The sequence below is a fragment of the Astatotilapia calliptera genome, chromosome 4, assembly GCF_964374335.1.
Source record: "Astatotilapia calliptera chromosome 4, fAstCal68.1, whole genome shotgun sequence".
NCBI lineage: Eukaryota > Metazoa > Chordata > Actinopteri > Cichliformes > Cichlidae > Astatotilapia > Astatotilapia calliptera.
The window spans coordinates 36,199,195-36,221,773 of record NC_137425.1 but is presented as its reverse complement, the minus strand read 5'-3'; the positions used below and the strand labels follow the sequence as shown (position 1 = coordinate 36,221,773).

At 42.2% G+C, this 22,579-nt stretch overlaps 1 protein-coding gene and 1 long non-coding RNA gene across 27 annotated transcripts in view; both read left to right on the top strand.

The window, feature by feature from the left end:
* LOC113021481 (NACHT, LRR and PYD domains-containing protein 12-like) overlaps window positions 1-22,579 on the top strand; it is a 225,297-nt gene that overhangs the window by 73,419 nt on the left and 129,299 nt on the right. Inside the window, exons 1-2 of one of the 25 annotated variants that reach the window (XM_080300613.1) lie at window positions 13,548-14,342; window positions 18,661-18,796. The exons of 19 other annotated variants lie outside the window; for them this stretch is intronic. In XM_080300613.1, coding sequence (XP_080156739.1) covers window positions 18,687-18,796 — 110 coding nt within the window. In that variant the 5' untranslated portion in view covers window positions 13,548-14,342; window positions 18,661-18,686. Of the gene's footprint in view, window positions 1-13,547; window positions 14,535-18,660; window positions 18,797-22,346; window positions 22,456-22,579 lie in introns of those variants that run through there. 5 more of the 25 variants (XM_080300612.1, XM_080300620.1, XM_080300614.1 and 2 more) reach the window with 5 other exon arrangements.
* LOC145428440 (uncharacterized) lies at window positions 3,541-4,633 on the top strand. Of its 2 annotated transcripts, XR_013908732.1 has the most exons (3): window positions 3,542-3,706; window positions 3,780-3,838; window positions 4,170-4,633. It is a non-coding gene; the product is annotated as an uncharacterized LOC145428440 (long non-coding RNA). The 2 variants fall into 2 exon arrangements; XR_013908731.1 differs by having other exon boundaries at window positions 3,541-3,838.

The window sequence follows — 22,579 nt, the reverse complement described above, 5'->3', positions numbered from 1 at the left end:
GCTCCGAGCTCCCTGACCTGCACTCAATCTACAGCAGGCGGTGCTGGACCAAGGCCAGGAAGATCGTGAAGGACCTCAGCCATCCCAACAACAGACTGTTCTCTCTGCTGAGGTCAGGAAAGCGATTCCGCTCCCTGAAGACCAACACAGAGAGACTGAGGAGGAGCTTCTTCCCGCAGGCGATACGGTCTCTCAATCACACCACCACACAGTACTGACCCACACATATGGTTCTTACACACACACTGGACTTTCTGGACATTGTTTTTGCACAACACTGGTCACTATATTCTTGATTTCCAGTTAATACTTGTACAGCTGCTGTTATTGTGTATATATTTATTTATATTTAGATTTCTTCATACATTCTTATATAGTTCTATATTGTGTATTGTGTATTTTGTTGTACAGTTATTTTATTTTCAACTTTAATTTATATATTTTATCTTATTCTCCCAGTTAAATTTACCCTTCATTCTAATTTGTGTTGTACAGTTATTTCATTTTTAACCTTAATTTATATTTTATTCCTTCCTAGTTAAATTTACCCTTTTTAATTTTTCATATTTATTTCCTATCTTATTCATAGCCTTTCCTTTTTTGTTTTCTTTAGGTCACGAGCAGTTGTCCAAGCATTTCACTACATATCGTACTGTGTATGACTGTGTACGTGACAAATAAAATTTGAATTTGAATTTAAATAAGAATTCATTCCATCAGATTTAACATTAGCAGCACTTGAGACTCGGGACATTTCAGAAGTTTTTAAAACATTCACCTTTGCTGCTGAGGCTGCTATTTCAGTTTCTAAGTCAAGCAGCTCCTTTCTTTTCTTAAGCTGTATTTCTTGTTCTTCCAAAGCATGCTTTTCTTTCAACAACCTCTGTCGAACAAGAAGGGCAGCCATGTCAGCTTCTGCCATTATGCGTGCTGACAAGGCAGATTAAACTATTGAGCCACTGAGTTTGCTTTTCCTACAACTTCTGCTTACAACATTAGAGATGCTATCACTTGGATTAACATCATCTATCGTAGTGTGCCGTTCTGTTTGAAGCCTTTCAATCTGATTCTCCAAAGCCTTAGCAGTAGGTTTCGGCTGTCTTTTCTTTCCATCCACATCACCACATTGTATTAATTGGTGTGTCTCCATTTTTTTCAAAACATTACAAAATCCAAACGCTGAACTGCACCTATGCCACACAGCCTCATTCCAACACATCAACTTGATGACATTCCCTTCAATAAACCTTGGACACACACAATTAACAGGAGCAATATCCCCCACTATCTGCCGATTAAACCTAACTAACTCAACCTAGTCTTCCGTATATACTAGCGGTGGGTATTTATGTACCTCCATACCGTCAGATGTGAGGAAGACAAACTGTCTTAAACACAAACTGCAGCGGTACTCCCAAGCCAATGGCTTCAGCCGCCTGATGCACAATAACTAGAAAGAAAATCAGTACAAGGCCTTGTGCAGCTGTACTGCTAAAACCTAACAGGGGAATAAGACTCCTGAAAGAAATCTGTATTGTGTAGCCAAAGGCTTAATCTAACAGCGTGTCGACAAAGGCAACAGCAAACTATAAAACTCTCACCAATAAAACTCATCTATATATAAATAAGACAATAAAACCTACAAAATTTTCTGTTGACAATTTGTTGCGGCTCCTCCAACCTATGGCCGCGGCAGGCTAAACATGAGGACACCGATGACGCGCAGCAATGAACACATAAAATACACTGTAACATTTGCTCCTTTTATTCCACATGCAACTGTCCAATATACAAATCAGCACATGGGATTAACTATTAAACAAATGCACAGATTGCACAAACAAATAACTGCAATTTACCAATAACTAGTGATGTGACGTTCTGCATCGAGGCTTCGAAGCTTGTGTCAAATCAAAATCAAATCAAATCACTTTTATTGTCACATCACATGTGCAGGCACACTGGCACAGCACATGCGAGTGAAATTCTTGTGTGCGAGCCCCACAAGCAACAGAGATGTGCAAACACAACAACACAAACGAGCAAAATACAAGAATGGCCGAGCGCTCTCCTTCGACATTTTCGCCGACCAATCAGAGGGTTGCTGATCAATGTTTCTACTATCGATGCGTAGCCCCTTTTACGACACCCAGTGATCTCACATTACTTCATCCAGCTGTACTAATCGTCAACAACAGGTGTGTTCGGAGAACCGGGATAGCGAGCTCAAAGTTAGCGCGATGATTTGATCTTGGATGTAGTAAGCGAGGTACGAAGAACGGGCCCCTGGTCAGCATGGTGATTGATGACTCCCAGCCATTTAGCATTGTGGAGGACAAAGAATTTAAAAGATTTGTTAAATCATTAAATCCTAGCTATGTTCTCCCCACTAAAAAGGTCATAAAAGCAGTGAAAATTTAGTTTTTACAGAATAAAATGTGAACAGGCAGTGTGTAGCTGTCCATACTTCAACGTTACAAAAGCACAACCACTGTCCACACCCCAACCACACCTCACCTCACAGTAAATGATCATTTCCATTTTAAGCATTTCCAAATGATCATTTTCCATACTGCCAGTATAAATATACACAGTATACTGCATCACTACAATATACATGTTTCACACACTCCTTTTGTTGTTGACATTTACAGGCTGTGTGCAAAAGGCCACACTCTTCAAATTCATGCCAACTAATATTTTTACGTCCAGTAGGTGTCCTGCTAGAGCAAATGAAGCTTCAAGAAGCTTTGTGCTGGGGTGAACCAATTGGAGGAAGAGCTTCAGTGCTTCATGAGGCTTCGTCTGCCCATCACTACCAATAACTGCACTAACTACAATGTCAAATTACAACTTAGTCTATGGTATCAATTAGTGCACAAATATACAAAAACCATCAAGTTACAGTTAAAATACATCAAAATCATTCAAGCTGCGGTCCACAGAAAGTTTTGCCTCAGGCTCACCCTACCTTTCTGCTCATCAACATCAGGTGCTGTGAACAGGTGAGTGTAGTGATGGCCCGCTTGAAGCTGACGCTCCGGAGCGTGTGTCGAAAAAAACAACACACTGGTTCAGAAGCACTGTGTTGAGGCTTGCTTCGTTTGGCAAAAGTCACGTGACCAGTGACGTCCGAAGCTTCGTTACGCACGTAACTGCTTCGGTACCTGATTCAAACGGATATAAGGAAGTGAATCATCCACGGGATTCGTGGAGTGTGTTGATGGTGACAGAGAGCGAAGAGGTGATCATTCCACTGACAGATATGGAGCCAGCGAGGAAGAGAGGACGTTCTGGCGTGTGGGAATATTTTGAGTTGATTTTGCTCAATTCATTTTATCTGCCGAAGTGAAAAACTTGAAATGTCCAAAATCATGTTTTCATAATGTAAATATCATTACAGCATATGACTTTAGGAACACTTCCATGTGAATTAAAGCTAATGAAGACTACAAAAATGTATTTGACACTATACGTACATTACATTGCTACAGTTTAGAAAATCATTTTGTTCATTGGTTTTAGGTGATTGTAACCCAGAGTAATTTCCTGCACTTATTTCCTGCCATTGAACGCATCACAAATGCATGACTCCAACCACATGACTTTGCTCAGCCAATCGAATGGCATGTAGGTCATAGTAAGCCTGTCCCGGCTTCCTCCCGTCAGATGCGTGGAGGCAAGCCAGGTGACAGAGCTGTTGCAGGTGTGTATTGGCAAACATTTGCTTTTCCCGTTTTAATGCATTTTCTTAACACCAACTAACTTATGCAACTTAGATGCTGATTACTGTGAGCCAGAGCCATAATGTTGTTGTGCACTGAACAGAACGGAATTGGTGAGTTTGAACTTTTAATTGACTGTTTGTATTGCTACCAGCTGACCCTAATCGGCTGCTGCCGGTCCAAACAATTTGATTTTGATTTGACTGATAGTTGTTGAATAACAAATGTTGTGGAGCTACATAGTATGTATGTATGTAGCAGTTGAAATGTTTTCAGTTAAATCCTTATTGGTTAGAAATATTATATTTAACCAATATATTGTTTGTTTATTTTTATAAATTGTGTACACAGGAACAAGAATAACTTAATGTATTTAGCTTAATTGGCTGACATTTTTGTATGTTGTTCTTGTGATTTCTTATTGGCCTTGTTTATTTAATGCAGGCCAGGTGAACCTTTTTTGGGTATGGAAAAGGATGGCGAGCCAATGAACGGCTAGGAGCAGGACTCATTCTGCATTGAAGCTTCCACTGGACTGGTAGGAAGCTATCAAAGGCGACGCTCTGTCCCGTAATTTCCGAATACACTGATTTCCACAATCATACACACCAGTTCCCCCGTTTATGGACAATAGCGCTTGGACATCTCTCATGGATATTCAGATAAAACTCATGGACTTCAGTGTGGATCAGTGTTTTCGATGTTAACATGTGTTATTTATGGGGAACTTTTTTTGAGAATCTATATTGCTTGGTATAAGCCAGAAGAATTTGCTTAGTTGCCTTTGTGCACCCCCACTGGGTTTTTCTATTAATTAAATAGCTACAGCAGGAATGATTATTTAAGCTTTCATTTTCTTTTCTTAATTTTCTTTGCTTTCGGTTAAATACATGGTACCTGCAAAAGCATTTTGTGTTGTGTGTATTTAATTACTGCCCATCAGCTCCAGTAGCATTCCTAAATCTTCTGATTAATAATAATCACACTCAATCCCTAGCCTGTATTAACTCATTAGCGCTACATCAGTGTTACATTTTTTGGCGAGCCAGCCAGGAGCTGATTTGGTTAGTAATTAATATATATTCAAACTCACCAATTCATTTTTCCCCATAATGGAAGTTTTTGAGACACTTGCCATTAAGATCCCAAATGCGGTTTTAGTTGACGGAGTAACTGAGCACTCAGTTAATGAAGTTGTACATTTCCTTGAACAGTATGGTGACATAGCTCGCAAGGTTAATAATAATCACACTCAATCCCTAGCCTGTATTAACTCATTAGCGCTACATCAGTGTTACATTTTTTGGCGAGCCAGCCAGGAGCTGATTTGGTTAGTAATTAATATATATTCAAACTCACCAATTCATTTTTCCCCATAATGGAAGTTTTTGAGACACTTGCCATTAAGATCCCAAATGCGGTTTTAGTTGACGGAGTAACTGAGCACTCAGTTAATGAAGTTGTACATTTCCTTGAACAGTATGGTGACATAGCTCGCAAGGTTACTATAGATTCACCAGAATCTGAATTTAATGACATGCTTGTCGCTGAGTACGCTTCGGGTTTATCTTTAACGCGGTTGTCTCAGTTGCTACCGCACACATCTATGTCAGATTCAGGTGACAAACTCCATATTGAAAGTCTATCTGAAGTTTATGCATCAAAAGTTAGTGGTTCCAAGACAAATACTTACTTGGCAGACTTAAAAAGAATAGCCAAATTATCTGGGAGGGATTATGCAGAAGTCCTCAGTGAGGGGATGACCCAGATACGCCGGTCCCTTGCAGAGCTCAACCCAGAGACTCCAGTGGTTGCAAAACCAGAACTAGAAGATTCAAACCCTCCCGATTCAGTCTTTCCTTCTTCACTACCAGCCCCTCTTCCATCTAAGTCCCCTTCTGTTGCCAGTAGTGCTGAAGCGCACGGCGGAGAGAGGCATTCTGCCTCCATTCCAGCGGCTGATCTCAACCCTCCTGAAGTACAACGCTATGTTGTGGAACACGTTGTTCGGAGTGGGGACAGCTCGCTGCATGCATTCCATCGACTGAGAGCGTTTTCTGGTAAAGTGCCCAGGCCAATTCAAGAGACAGATTATGATATATGGCGGTCAGGGGTCGAATTAGCCCTGAAAGATCCATCTATATCTGATCTGCAGCGCACCAGACTGATTCGTGACAGTCTACTGCCTCCTGCCTGTAATATGGTAAAACATCTCAGCCTTGACACACCACCAGAGGTCTATATGAAACAACTTGACTCAGCCTATGGCACTGTGCAAGATGGAGATGAGTTATACGCCAAGTTCATGGACACCTTCCAGGACAGCGGAGAAAAGCCTTCGGCCTATTTGCAACGTCTGCAGGTGGTATTACAGCATGCAGCAAAAAGAGGGGGTGTTTTAGAGAAAGACATAGACAACCGACTGTTGAATCAATTCTGCAGGGGATGTTGGGATAACAATTTAATATCGGAACTCCAACTTAAGCAAAAGAAGCACAACCCCCCCAAATTTACTGAGCTTCTATTACTCCTTCGAACTGAAGAGGACAGAGAGGCAGCAAAGACATTAAGGATGAAACAGCATTTGGGACCGACAAAACAAAGCCACCACTAATGCCCAGTTTGCCAATACTGGAGAAGAAACTAACCTCTGTGCTGCGCTAACCACTCTGACTAAACGGCTCTCGCAACAGATGGCAGCTATACAACAGCAGCTTTCAGCTTTGACAGCACAGCAGTGTAATGTCAAACCATCGGTTGCTGCCTGCCCAGCTCCAAAGCTCTATGGGCCAAAGAAGGTTGGTAAGAATCCAAAACCTAGCGTCTCCAGCCCTAAACCAGGGTTTTGCTTCCGCTGTGGAGAAGATGGTCACATTAAGCCACAATGTGAAAATGCACCCAATTCAGCATTGGTAAGTGCCAAGCGGAAGCAATTTGACAGCAAACAAAAGTGGCAGAAGCAAAAGTCCTCTGCTTCTGAGGATTTAAACTAGTTCCAGTTCCTGTTGAGGGGCAAACAGGAGCTGAGCTGGACCAACCTTGTCCCGCTGAGAACAAAAAGCATGCCAAGTGTGCAAAGTCGCAGACAAAGATCCACACTAGATTACCACCAGGATTAGTTGGATCCAGATGTACAGCAGAAGTCAACATTGCAGGTTGCAACTGCCCGTGTCTACTGGATACTGGTTCCCAGGTTACCACAATTCCAGTTTCATTCTATAATGAGCATCTCTCCGATCAGCCAGTCCACCCATTGAATGAGCTTCTTCATGTGGAGGGGGCTGCTGGTCAATGTGTTCCATACCTTGGGTATGTTGAGGTTGCCATGACATTTCCAAAAGACTTTCTTGGGAGTGACTTCCCAGTTCAAACGCTTGCACTTGTTGTTCCTGATGTGAGACCTGATTATCCAACCTCAGTACTTGTTGGCATGAATACACTTGAAATTCTTTATGAACAATTCTCTTCTAGTAACTGTTCATCATTCCAGCCTACCTCTTACGGGTACAGAGCAGTTCTGCAAACTCTCCAAGTGACATACCAACAGAATTGGAATGATCATCTTGGTGTTGTGACGACCCTTAGTAAATCTCCTGTGCTAATTCCAGCTGGCTGCACAGTTGTGGTCGAGGGTTCTGCCAAGCTTCTCAGCCCAGCTAGTCAATGTGTTGTCATTCAGCACCCGGGTTCAGGCCTGCCGGGTGGTTTGTGTGTCAGTAATTGTCTAGTCGCTCTTAAAGGTGGTACACATACTCAGGTTCCAGTTGTTGTGTCAAACAGAACAGAGCAAGACATCTATATACCAGCTTTGAGTGTCATTGCAGAGCTGGGAGCCTATGACTGCATAGTCTCTGAGCACAGTGTGACCAACCCCCCAGATCGGGAGATGGTGTCAACACCACTCACTTTCAAATTTGGCGAGTCACCAATACCAGCAGAATGGAGAGAACGGATCACAACAAAACTAAATGCCATGTCTGAAGTTTTTTCACATCATGACTTGGATTTTGGTTGCACTAAGGAAGTGAAGCATCACATCAAGCTCCATGACAATACCCCTTTTAAACACAAAGCAAGACCTATTCATCCCCAGGACATAGAAGCTGTTCGTAAACATCTTCGAGAGCTTCTAGATACTGGTGTTATCAGGGAGTCGGAGTCATCATTTTCATCACCAATAGTGGTTGTCAAGAAGAAAAATGGAGACATTCGACTATGTATTGACTACCGCAAACTCAACCTGCAAACGATCAAGGATGTGTACGCATTGCCCAACTTGGAGGAATCGTTTACAGCACTCACTGGATCGAAATGGTTCTCTGTGCTTGATCTCAAATCTGGTTATTATCAGATAGAGATGGATGAAGCTGATAAAGCCAAAACCGCTTTTGTAACGCCAATTGGGTTTTGGGAGTTCAACCGAATGCCTCAAGGAGTTACTAATGCACCTTCAACGTTCCAAAGACTCATGGAGAAGTGCATGGGAGACTTGCACTTGAAAGAGGTCCTCGTGTTTTTGGATGATTTGATCATATTCTCCAACACTCTTGAGGAGCACGAAGACCGTTTGCTGAGGGTGTTGAATCGCTTGAGAGAATTTGGGTTAAAACTTTCTCCAGAAAAATGCAAATTCTTTCAGACATCCGTCCGATACTTGGGCCACATTGTTTCAGAAAATGGTGTTGAGACAGACCCAGAAAAGGTTGCCACCTTGAAATCCTGGCCAATTCCAACCAACCTGAAGACCTTGAAATCTTTTCTGGGATTCGCTGGCTACTATAGGCGTTTTATTAAGGGATATGCCATGATTGCCAAGCCACTCAACAACCTCACACGTGGATATCCATCCACACACAAAAGCTCCAAAAATGAGACTTCTAAGAGCTCACAGTTTGATCCCAAGCACTCCTTTGGTTCCAGGTGGAGTCCTGAATGTCAGTTGGCTTTTGATACCCTCATTGACAAACTTACCACTGCACCAGTTCTAGGTTTTGCTGATCCGGCACTGCCTTACATTCTCCACACAGATGCCAGCACCAACGGATTGGGCGCTGCCCTTTACCAAGAGCAAGAGGGGAGACTTAGGGTGATAGCCTATGCTAGTAGGGGGTTGTCATCCAGTGAAAGTCGTTACCCAGCTCACAAGCTTGAATTCTTGGCACTGAAGTGGAGCGTGACAGAAAAATTTCATGATTACTTGTACGGAGCAAGCTTTACAGTAGTCACGGATAACAACCCACTTACCTATATCTTGACATCAGCAAAGTTGGATGCTACCGGCCATCGTTGGCTGGCTGCTCTTTCTACATTCTCGTTCAAGATACAGTATCGAGCAGGCAAGCAAAACCTGGATGCAGATGCACTTTCCCGTCTGCCCCATGATGGTACTTCCTCTGGGGAACCTGCTCAAAAAGATGAGGAGCTAATTAATCAGTTTACTCAACAACATCTCTCAAGCAGCAGTGATGGTGAAATATCAGCTGAAGTTGTCGATGCGATTTGCCAAAGTGGTGTTGTCAGGACCCAAGCTGAGAATAGTTTGGTTGAATCCCTGTCCATCAACACAGCAGTGCTTCCTGAGAATTACTCAGAAGATTCACATGGACTTCCTGTTATTTCCACCATATCCCATTCTGAGCTTTATGAAAAACAGAGAACTGATCCAACTCTTCGGGAGGTTATTCACCAGTTGGAGTCAGGAGAAAAAGTTCCTCTGACAGCCAGGAAAGAGCTTCCTGAAATTCCTCTTCTCCTTCGCGAACTGAACAAATTGGAGCTGATTGATGGTATCCTCTATAGGATAAGATATGAAAATGAACAACCATCATACCAACTGGTCCTTCCGACAGAACTGCGGCAAACTGTTCTCCACAGCCTCCACAATGATATGGGCCACCTGGGAGTGGAACGGACCCTTGACCTTGCCAGGACTCGGTTCTATTGGCCAAGAATGGCAGTGGATGTGGAAAATAAAATAAAAACCTGTGGCCGGTGTATTCGCCGGAAAAGCTTGCCGGAGAGAGCTGCTCCTCTGGTTAACATTCGGACATCACGTCCGCTTGAACTCATTTGTATGGATTTCCTCAGTCTCGAGCCCGATACCAGCAACACCAAAGACATCCTGGTACTGACAGATCATTTTACCAAATATGCCCTTGCCATTCCAACACCAAACCAAAAGGCAAAAACTGTGGCTAACTGTCTTTGGGAAAACTTCATTGTTTATTATGGAATTCCAGAAAGACTCCATACAGATCAAGGGCCAGACTTTGAGTCGAAATTGATAAAGGAGTTATGCGCCCTGTTGGGAGTCCAAAAGTGTCACACAACACCGTACCATCCAAGAGGAAACCCAGTAGAGAGGTTTAATCGCACTCTACTGGCCATGTTGGGAACTCTTGAATTCAAACAGAAATCCAAATGGAAACAGTTTGTGAAACCACTTGTCCATGCCTACAACTGTACCAAAAATGAAGTCACTGGCTACACCCCATACGAACTAATGTTTGGACGTTGTCCTCGTCTCCCCATTGACCTCGCTTTTAATCTTCCTGTACGTGAGAAAGAACAACAGACACATTCACAGTATGTACAAGACTTAAAAGCTAGGTTGAAAGAAAGTTATCTGCTATCTTCAAAGAATGCTGCAAAGAACGCTGAGAGGAACAAGACTCGATTTGACCAACGTATTATACCGTACAAGCTAGAAGTTGGAAGCAGAGTTTTGGTACGGAACATGAGGCTGAGGGGCAAACATAAACTTGCTGACAAATGGGAACCAGATGTCTTTGTAGTGCTGAAATGTGCCAAAGATCTCCCCGTCTACACTGTAAAACCAGAATGCAAAGACGGCCCAATTCGCACATTGCACAGAGATCTCCTTCTTCCGTGTGGGTTTCTTCCTGCAACAGAGTCAGGACCATCAGATGAGACTATTCCAATCACACCCTCTTTAACTCGTCAACAGGCCAAGAAACAACAGGAATCTCCTGAGTACTATGTTGAAGAGAATGTATTTGAACCGACCTTTGTCCACCTTGCCCCGCTCCCAATGGAGTTTAGAGTGGAGAAGTCTCTCAACCCCCTACAGTCTTTTCCCAGTGGTGAGGAGGAAAGACTTCCTCCAACATCTACACCAGAAATGGAATCAGCTGGAGAAGCTCTGTCAGGATCCCAGAGGGAAGACCCATTGGAGTTTGACGCTGATGAGACATCGGGGGAAGATTTGCTTGAAATCTTACCCGAACCCATTCTTGAAACCGTGTCTACAGACTTGTCCGATCCTGGAGTCTCTGACAACTTAGCGGCCGAGCCTAGTCCTGTGACATTACCAACTCTTAATTGCTCAGATTCGGTTATTGACCCCCCTCTGAGGCGGTCAACGCGTCACAGATCACCACCTAGGCGACTTCAGTATGCCCGCTTAGGCAATCCATTGATATCAGTTGTTCAGTCTCTGTTACATAGTCTGTCAGATGCTTTGACCACCGCAACCACCAATTCTAACCCTTCAGTCGTACATATTGTGTAGTGTTGTCATGCAACGGGACGTGCATGTATTCAAGGGGGGAGGGTGTAACCCAGAGTAATTTCCTGCACTTATTTCCTGCCATTGAACGCATCACAAATGCATGACTCCAACCACATGACTTTGCTCAGCCAATCGAATGGCATGTAGGTCATAGTAAGCCTGTCCCGGCTTCCTCCCGTCAGATGCGTGGAGGCAAGCCAGGTGACAGAGCTGTTGCAGGTGTGTATTGGCAAACATTTGCTTTTCCCGTTTTAATGCATTTTCTTAACACCAACTAACTTATGCAACTTAGATGCTGATTACTGTGAGCCAGAGCCATAATGTTGTTGTGCACTGAACAGAATGGAATTGGTGAGTTTGAACTTTTAATTGACTGTTTGTATTGCTACCAGCTGACCCTAATCGGCTGCTGCCGGTCCAAACAATTTGATTTTGATTTGACTGATAGTTGTTGAATAACAAATGTTGTGGAGCTACATAGTATGTATGTATGTAGCAGTTGAAATGTTTTCAGTTAAATCCTTATTGGTTAGAAATATTATATTTAACCAATATATTGTTTATTTTTATAAATTGTGTACACAGGAACAAGAATAACTTAATGTATTTAGCTTAATTGGCTGACATTTTTGTATGTTGTTCTTGTGATTTCTTATTGGCCTTGTTTATTTAATGCAGGCCAGGTGAACCTTTTTTGGGTATGGAAAAGGATGGCGAGCCAATGAACGGCTAGGAGCAGGACTCATTCTGCATTGAAGCTTCCACTGGACTGGTAGGAAGCTATCAAAGGCGACGCTCTGTCCCGTAATTTCCGAATACACTGATTTCCACAATCATACACACCAGTTCCCCCGTTTATGGACAATAGCGCTTGGACATCTCTCATGGATATTCAGATAAAACTCATGGACTTCAGTGTGGATCAGTGTTTTCGATGTTAACATGTGTTATTTATGGGGAACTTTTTTTGAGAATCTATATTGCTTGGTATAAGCCAGAAGAATTTGCTTAGTTGCCTTTGTGCACCCCCACTGGGTTTTTCTATTAATTAAATAGCTACAGCAGGAATGATTATTTAAGCTTTCATTTTCTTTTCTTAATTTTCTTTGCTTTCGGTTAAATACATGGTACCTGCAAAAGCATTTTGTGTTGTGTGTATTTAATTACTGCCCATCAGCTCCAGTAGCATTCCTAAATCTTCTGATTAATAATAATCACACTCAATCCCTAGCCTGTATTAACTCATTAGCGCTACATCAGTGTTACATGATAGTCTGCAGGACCCAGGAATTACCTGCATATCTACCAACTTGCAGTGTAGTTCCTGCACTCCACAGCCTCTTCTGTTCCATGCAAGTGGATTTTCTCCAGGGCAGGAGAAACTATTTCTAAGAAAAGAAACAGACTCAGCCAGCGCACAGTAACACTAATCCTCTTTTTAAATGTAAATAACAAAAGGGCTACCTTACATTGATCATGTTTTTACTTTGCAAGTTCTTGATTAGGGATGGGTTTTGATTATGCTTTTCTGATTACAATCCATGCTAAATTGAATAAAGTGATATTGATTCATTAAAATCCCGTGTCGATTTGTAAATTAACGTTATTATGCCTGAAACGCCAGCATCTCAGGTTAAACCTCACAGCATGTCGTCAAACACCATGCAGCTAAAACAGTAACTGGGAGCAGGTTTACGGATTCTGCATACAAACGTGAACACAGAGCGCGGACCCGACGCGTCAGAGTCAGATTTTGGTGCGTCGTCAGGTCCGCGCTGTGTTTGCCTCTTTTTTCTTCGCTGGCTTCTGCAGCTGCAGATTTCATAACTCTCTGTTTACATCTCTAAGTCTCACATGTGTCAGCTTTCTTTTAATAGATACGAAATTATGGATATATACTGTTAAATGATCAGAATTGTAATATTTCTGACTGAGGCAAAACTTTCCAGATTCCAATCAAATTGAATCGGATCCTGTATCGAATCAAAATGATTCTACAAATCAGTGACGATGCAGCCGTACTCAGCTCCCTAAGCATTTTCCCTTTCCAGTTCACAATCAATCCCACCCCTAGGTCAAAAATATGTATAGGACAATTGGCCTCATCTAATATTTTGTATGAACCTGTCCAGCTGTGATTAAACGACAAGTAGATGGAGGCAGGACTCCACAGCAGGGGCATACTCCATAATGTGCTGTGCGTTATCATATGTATATTATATATATTGCTCACTTATTGTATTTACCAACATCAAGGAGTTATGAGCAAAGAAAGGCCACCATAGTGCATGTTTAAATAGGGAAAGTTTATTGATCAAAATGTATTACGCAGATACGCATTACATTTTTTTCAGCCCCCCAATCGAGAAAACAAAACCAATTACATGTTCAAAGCAACGGAACGGTGGCCCAATATCAGAGAGAACTCCACTCTTGAGTGAGCAGCGATGATTGAGCAGTCCGTTTTATTTTGCAGATTCAAGCTGCTCTTCAAAATTTTCACCACCAGATGTCACCGGACAGGACTGTGTTGAAAAGCTTCGAGTAATGAACCGTTTTTCAATACAAGCTTCAGTGCTTCGGAAAGCTTCATTTGGCCATCACTAGGTGAGTGCAACCACATTTATCATCTACCACACCCATGAGACACACCCCACACCCGTGCACCAATACAGTGAGTCCATTTAAACCAACCCACTTAGTCAAAAAAGGAACAACTCATATGGCTCCTACAATAACTATTAGAAACTGGATTCACAATAATATTTCTAACAAACCATTTCTAACTGAGCAGCATTGTTTCCTTAGTCACACTGTTACTCTGAGAAATTTCAGAATGGACTGCTGGACCATAGTGACTAACCCTCAAACCCTCCTACCCACCTCGACATACAAACTCTGTGTGGCTTCACGTGTTCTGTTGATGTTTACATGATCGAAATAACTTGAACACAAACAAACAAACAAAGAGGAAGACCACACCGGAAGGAAAAAACTACAAGTCCCAGCATCCTCTGTGTTTAGGGCGGAGCAGTGAAAGTGAAAGCCTTCAGAGTAGCAGGAGGAGGAAGGTGGAGCTGAGGCCGGTCAGTGTTAACATGAATATGTTTCTTCTTATGACATAAAATAATTCCACGCTGTTCGTGTCTGTGGGTGAAATGTGAGGCCGGTCGGCTCCTCTGAGCGCTGGTTTCCTGTAAGTAGAGAGGAAGTGAGTTTAGCTGAGCCTCCGTTTAGTGTGAGAGAGCAGGAGGAGAGTGAGAGCTGTGCTGAGGCAGGTGAGTGTAAACACCGCTCTGACATTACTGTGTCTCTGTGGCGGGAGCAACAGGCTCCGTCAGTGGAGGCAAAAATAATCAGACTTTGGTTTTTCAAAGGAAACAACTTTATGTCGGAAGTTCCCGCACGCTCATTGGATAACGGTGTGTCAATCGCAAGTTATTAGCCAATGAGCGTGCGGATTCACAGAAAGACCCGCCTTTATCACGGGACTTTAAAAACAACAATGGCGACAGAAACTCTGTGAGTGGAGTTCAGGGTGACGTTATGAAACTGTGACGTTTGAGCCACTTCCTGTTCTCAGTCCCAGCGTCCTGATCACCGAGGTTTCTGTTGCTCTGATATCTGATATTGATTATATCGGTAAACAGGCTGTAGCATAAACATCAGGTCTGTTCTTCCTACCTCGCTTACTACATCCAAGACCAAATCATCGCGCTAACCGTGAGCTCGCTATCCCGGTTCTCCGAACACACCTGTTGTTGACGATTAGTACAGCTGGATGAAGTAATGTGACATCACTGGGTGTCGTAAAAGGGGCTACGCATCGATAGTAGAAACATTGATTGGCAACCCTTTGATTGGTCGGCGAAAATGTCGAAGGAGAGCGCTTGGTATTTTTCGGCAGCAGAGCAAGAACTCCTGAGTGAGGGATTTCAGGAGTTTCAGAGTTTAATTAAAACGCAAGGGAATACTGCAAAGGCTGCAAAAGCAAGGAGAGAGGGCTGGCAGGAAGTTGCTGACAAATTAAACTCGTAAGTAATTTAATAATAACAATAACAATAATAATAATAATAATAATAATAATAATAATAATAATAATAATAATAATAATAATAATAATAATAATAATAATGGATTTGATTTATATAGCGCTTTTCAAGGCACCCAAAGTGCTTTACAATGCTACTATTCAGTCACTCTCACATTCACACACTGGTGGAGGCAGCTACGGTTGTAGCCACAGCTGCCCTGGGGCAGACTGACAGAAGCCAGGCTGCCATATCGCACCATCGGCCCCTCTGGCCAACACCAGTAGGCGGTAGGGTAGATTTATCATATCACACTATATTATCCAATATTATATTACATTATATTATATTATAATATGTTATATTATATCCTCTTTCACATTAGAGCCACAACAGGACCCACTAGAACATGGGAACAAGTAAAAGTGAAATATAAGAATATTCTACAGAATGGTAATATTTATCACTTATATTGCTTTTAGTCTCTTGGAAAGAGACCCTGAAATAATCTGTTTGTTTGTTTATAACAGCAACCAAGAAAAGGGCAGAGCAAAAAAAGACAGGTGGTGGTCCTGCACCCCCTCGTCAACAAGTTGGTTACGTAAATAATACCCTCACGGGAAAATCGATATCTCTCAATGAGCACGCTGAGCTAAAGGATCCTGTCTATCCCGCAATATACGCTGGATTCTGAGGACTCTCCTTATCAATCTTGCACCTTCCACAATGGGTGGCTCGCGTAAACGGACAGGATATGACTGCGACAGACTTCCCAAATCCACCTTCGCTTTTATAGCCGTGGTCTCTCATCTTGATTACACGAAGTAATTTACTATTACTACTCTGAAATATGAATTACATCTGTAATAATCACATACATGTAATAGAATGTTAATAGTACATTTCCCTTTTTTAGGAAATGACCTGTATGTATCTGTGTGAAATCAATAACAGGATCAGGTGCTGCATTATCTTTAGTTACATTGATGTTATTTATTTATGGTGAAACAGTGGTAAAATATCGCTGTTGCTTTCGTATACATGAAGCGGACATACCTGAGTGGCCGCGATCTAATCCTGTTTACATAAAGTAAACCTGCTCGGGACCTGCTTACGGCTCTGTTGCTATGGCAGCAAGTCCCGGATGAGCTTCGGGGAACCGAACGACCCAAGATCACGCGAAATCGTCAGCAATCAAATCCAGCTAACTTACTTAGCGAGGTACGAAGAACGGGCCCCGGGGCCCTATTTCAGGAAGCCGGTTTAGAAAACTCAGAGTGAAAAACGATACTCAGGGTTGAGTAACCCCGAACTGTCCAACTCGGAATATTCGGTTTCAGAAAGGCTGATAACAATTAGTTCAGTCAACGCGGAGTTGCTTTAACCCCAAGTTAAACGCGCGCACGAGGATACATAAAGCCCTGATTAGTGGAGCACAGATTAAGCGAGTCACCATGGAGACGGAGGGAAAGAAGGCGCGGTCAATGTATTTTACAGCGCTTGAGGCCGAAATTCTGATGGCAGTATATGCCGATAACATGCAAATTTTGCGGAAAAAAAGTAACACAGCCTCAGCTGCAAAAGAAAGGGAGCATGCACGGCAAAACATAGCCGACAGAGTCAATGCGTGAGTGTTAATTTAAACATTGATCGAGGGATGTAAATCAATTGCAGTTAGAGGCTACATTAATTTCCCCTCTGTAAGCACTTATTGAAATTATCTGAGCACATTACAAGTACATATTTGCTTACTCTGTATGCTCAAATGTGACCCGTTATAGCCAACAGGAAAAAAGCGGAGGCCCGAAAAACAGGTGGAGGTCGTCCACCACCACCACTCACAGAGGCTGAGCAGTTGGCTTCCACATTTGTGATAATGTTGGCAGCATCACATATGATCTTCACAGTGCAGAGAACACAAATTAGCATCCATTACTATAATGAAATAATTTGTTAGTTTGAAATGCTACAGGGAGCTATGTACCTGTACATTAATGCTGTGGAAAGACTTCCTGTTCACATAGTCTCCTTCATTTACTGAAGGAGCAATGATTGGAATGTGAGTGCCATCTGTACAGCCAATCACGCCTGGGAACCGTGAGAATAAATGTAAAATTTAAGTAGTAGTTCAAGTATCACCACATCATGAATTAAGTTTTGTTCATCCTGCTACCTGCAATTTTGTGGCATCCCTCTTTGATGAATCTTGTGGGTCTGTGACCGGGGAACACCACAAACGAGTACAGGAGACGTTTCAGTGCAACTGTAACATTCCTGACTGCCCGACAGACGGTAGCCTTGGAAACGTGCTCAGCGTCACCAATATTATACAGAAAGCTCCCGTTTGCAAAAAACCGAAGTGCGATACAAATAATATGTACAGAACTGAGAGAATGTCCGCGATGTGTCACATGAGCAATATTAGGCCTGAGGATGTTATTCAAATAAATTATAGATTGTGCTGAGAAACGGTAACGTTCGCACAGAAAATCATCAGGAAATGATAAAATGTCCAAACGCGCTCTGATCACTCTCTCCCGGCGGAGAGCTCTGCGGAGAATTTGGGCTTCACGATCTACTGGCTCTTCAAGGAAGGAGCACGCCATGTCTGACACTTCCTACAGTCAGGTTTCCGACACAGAGGCGGAGAACGTCAGGGTTAGTTGAAGTAAACCTGCTAGGGGGCAGGTTAGCTTCACGGAGTGTGTCGTCATAGTAACTCACTCAGAATTAATCTAAACTCGCTTTGTGAAACCGAAAACCCAGAGTTTTCGTTAACTCAGGGTATACTTACTCAGAGTTTGCACTAAACCGGCTTCTTGAAACAGGGCCCTGGTCTGTTCTGAAAACTGGCTTTATTTTTTCAAAGTAAGGGAATATCTGTGGTGTGATACCGCGGGCTCATGGGCTAAGGACTTGGATTGACAAGTCAAGCGCAGATGATTGTGTTGTTTCTTATAAAGGCTTGTGTGTGTGTGTCTTCCTATGTGTGTCCTTGTGTCAGTGGAACTGAATCAGTGTGTTAGAGAAAGTGCTCCTCTGCTGTGCCGTCATCGTGTGGATGCTTCTTTTAAAGTTGGAACTCATGTTTTTATGATCTGCTTCATTTCATTGAACCTTTATTTCTAACCATGAAGTCCCTTTCAGGTTACAGCCTCCTGGTTAGGTTTAGGCTGTTATTGTGCTTCAGGCTGAAACATGAGGAGTAAGGAGTGGGGCTGGTTAGCCCTCATGACCCTCACCATAACACATACGTCACAGGACAGTGTTTACCACAGAAACTCCATGAAATGATCAATGAGAACTTTAGAAACCCGTCAGTGTGATGCTTCCAGTACAACAGCACCTCTGAGTGTGTGTGTTTGCCTCTCAGACTAACTCCACCCTGACATCAAGAAGATGGAGGAAGAGGATGGAGCAGGATCTGCAGCATCCAGCTGTGTGTCTGTGAGGAGTGACTGGTCCAAAGGAAAACCTCCAGACTTCAGTAATGAACCTGCAGCAACAATGTAAGAGAGCTGCTGACTCATTTATTCAGTGTAAATAATGATTTTTGATGCAATGGAGAAGAAAAATGACAAAAACAGTTTTAAAAATAAGGATTAAAATATTACCAACTATGTTTTTGAGTTTCCTGATGTAGTACAAAAATATATGAACATAACTGTATATAGGGCAGATATTTTACGGTTCTTTTAGGCAGCACCAAAAAACAAAAAGACTATTTTTAAGCTGTCTGAGGTAGTGAGTCAACATGTCACACTGGGTCAAAGGTCAGGGAGTAAAAGTATGTTTTAAAGGAGGTTTAAAAGCAGCGAGTGAAGGAGCCTGTCGAGGTAAATCGTTCCATAACTGATCAAATTCAGTTGGTGGACCTCTGTGTGAAATCAAGCATCTGGTCCACAGAGAGGATAACCCTCACATGGGCTGTACAACATTATATAGTGAGACAAAAACAGAGATTATCGTAGCCATGGCTCTCTCGCATGGACGTGGCAGTCTTGCTGTCTGCTGCGAATCCTCCCCGTACCTCCGTGACCTCGTCTGGTATCTGCTCCCTCCTCTGTAAGAGACAGTAAAGGAAAACACGTCTCTGCCTAGTCTTGAAAATCTCATCTTATCATCCATTGTTCTTCTAGGGCCTCTTCTTCTTGTGGCCTCAGCTAACTGCTAATATTTAAATGGCTAACAATAACATGTGTGCCAGCCAGGTTAACATTTGTGATGAACTATGATTAATTAACTGATGTTGAAACTGGAGCTTTACTGACCTCTGAAATTCCTCCTAAAGTGTTATTCAGTGTTGTGACAGTCAGCTGCTTCAGCTGCTGCTGGGATGGGCTGTGGCAAAGAGAGCAGAGAAAAACTCTGATTTTCTCTGCTGATGGTTTCTGGTGTTTGGGTCTGTTTTTCTGTATTTATGCAGATAAAGTGTAAACTCAGATGAATTATACCATCAAATTTTAAAGGAAAATATCAGAATGAGCAAGTTGGGATTAGTATCTTGCCCAAGGATATTTGACACGCAGACTGGAGGAGCCTGGGATCGAACCATCAACCGTCCGATCAGTAGGTGACCAGCTCTACCTCCTGAGCTACAGCCACCCTGATTCATCAGATTTGAGGTGTTACCTCCTTTGACAGTATCACAGTATCAGCTTGAAGCACTTGTTGCTGCTGAGTTTGCATCTTTTTCTGTGAAGTACAGCCAGACTTTTGACCGCTTCACCTTGGACATTTTTAATCTGTAGCTCTGCTCTAAAAGAACGTACGTACCTGGACCCGCCTACTATCCTCGGAAACGTAAAATGATTGGCTAGAATCCAAAGTGTATGACATCTCAGGAAAAAAAGCACTGAAATGTGCGCTGCTTTTTGGTCTGGTTACTACCGTTTATGTCAGAACTGGTGCCATAATGGCACCGGATACCGGTACCCATCCCCAGTTAGGAGGCAATGGTAGAGAAGGAAAGACAGGAGAGTGGAGGTGATGTATCTAAATGCATCTGAACAAAGCAGAAGTGCACACCAAACTCAACGGATAGTCAAATGTAGAATCACAGAACAGAACTGCAGGCTGAGTTTGGATGTTTGACTTTGTCTTTCACTCCTCTCTGTGGCTCACACACACAGTGACGTCAGACACATTCACACTCACTGTTTCATCTGCTTTATGCACAAACTCATTACTTTCTTCCTTCAATGATCTACATACTACGTGCTGCCCACTGAATACTTTGCAATGTATTTCATCTCGTTCACACACAAAATAGGCACCAGTGAGAGCTCTGGCCTCCTTACATATTGGTGGAGAAACCAAACGCTCAATGCCCTCAGCGGCGGAGGAAAAACCTCCTTTCAGTGGAGAAACCATCCTTAACCCTCCTTGAAAACTGGCGAAGAAACCAGACCTCCTTATGTATGTGTGTGTGTATATGCATGTGCTTGAATGTGTGTGTGTGTGTATTTGTGTTTGGAGGTGCGTTTGTGTGACATCCTGCTCACCAAAAGGGTAATAAAAGCAGGAAGCTTATTAACCAAGAAAACAGAACCTTCAGATAGGATGTCCCCATAATAAAATGTGAACTATGATTCACATTGGGGATGTCCCCCACCAGCAGACTGGTTGCGGAGGAAACAAAGGAATGTCTTTGATCCTGCTGCTTGAACTAAGACTTACAAATTTAAGTAACAATGACAACATTTAACAGTTTGACTCCAACAGCTGCCAGCTGGAATTGAAATGTAATTTAAATGAAGGATTGAAGGTTACTGGGTTTTTTGAATGTAGAGATCACATGAACGTATATGAATTGTATGATATGTCTCTTCTATTGTTCTATTATCGTACTCTGTTGTTGATTGTGATTGGTTTTATTTCTTTCTTCAGTGGTTGTAGTGTTTTAATATTTAGTCATTTTTTCCATTATTGTAATTGTGTATAAAGTTTAATTTGAATGAAAGTTACACTCAAATGCTTTCAGTGTTGCTGTGTTGAGTGTTTGCATGTTTAATGTTTGTATGGAAGACACAGAAAGACATGTGACTAAAGAAATCTGTGCTAGAGGGACATTTCAAAAAAATAGTAGAAAACAAAACCGATGATGAATTCTTTAGAGAATTTTCTAGAAATCTTTTTCTTTCTAAACAGAATTCAGAATATTGATGTTTGAGCTGGAAGCTGTTTCTACAGGATCCTGATGGACACTCAAAGGTTTTAGAAAATGTTCTCATCATTTGTTTACAGCACAATATCAACGTATGTAAATCAAAACAACAAAAATGCACAAGTGGTGTGTGAGAGTACAAATTCTAGAATCAGAACTGCTGATTTCATTACTCTTAACTTTTAAAGGCAGATTTTGTATCTGAGAGCAGGGACACTTGCTGTGTTCAGTGTGACTGTAAATTCAGGCTACCCTTGATTTAGTAGTTCGATGTTTTTAAACTGTTTCATTTATAAGGCTCATTAAAAGCCATTTGAACAGAACATTTTTGTATTTATAACGAAAAGTTTTAGAATTATTTTTGTGGTCAAAAAAGGAGGAGAAACAAACGGAGGGTGTGTTGTTCAGGAAGTACAGACTGTAGCTCAGCAGGTAGAATTACTAACTGGAAGGTTGGAGGTTTGATCCCTGGCTGCTCCAGTCAGCCACGGTATCCTTGGGCAAGATATGGAACCCCGACTTGCTCTCCGATGCATCCATCATAGTGGCATTGTTAGAAAAAGAAGTGCTTGTGTGAATGAAGCACGCTGTATAAAATGCTTTGACTGCTCATATAGAAAAGCAGCTTATAAGAATTGGTTCATTTTCCAGATAATTCCACTAGTAAGACAACAGACATTTGGGAGGCTTTCTCTGAGAGTAACACTGAAAGTCTTGCTGCTCCTCCACAAAATGAACTCTTCAGTTTAGATTTGATTAAAGACACAGCTCAGCTAAACACAACTCAAACTAATCTACACTATTTTTCTTTATTACGCAGCATTTTTTATAACTATTTCCAGATGTTTCTAAAGATGAAAACAGAATTAAACTCCAGCCTGATCCGTTTCTGAGGTTCCTGACTCTGAACGTCCCTCAAACGCCTCTCTGATCGTCTCCTTCCGTTGCTTTTACTTTGGCTTTCGTGAATGTTGTGGCGCAGTTGATCGTCTCCATGTTAAGGTAATGTTAGCAGTCGGTACTATTTTCCTGGCTAACATCAGCTGTGTGCAGCTTAGTTTCAGCATAAATCTGCTTCGTTTTATGTGAGATCAGAGTCTGGGAATGAGACAGAAACAGTTAGTTG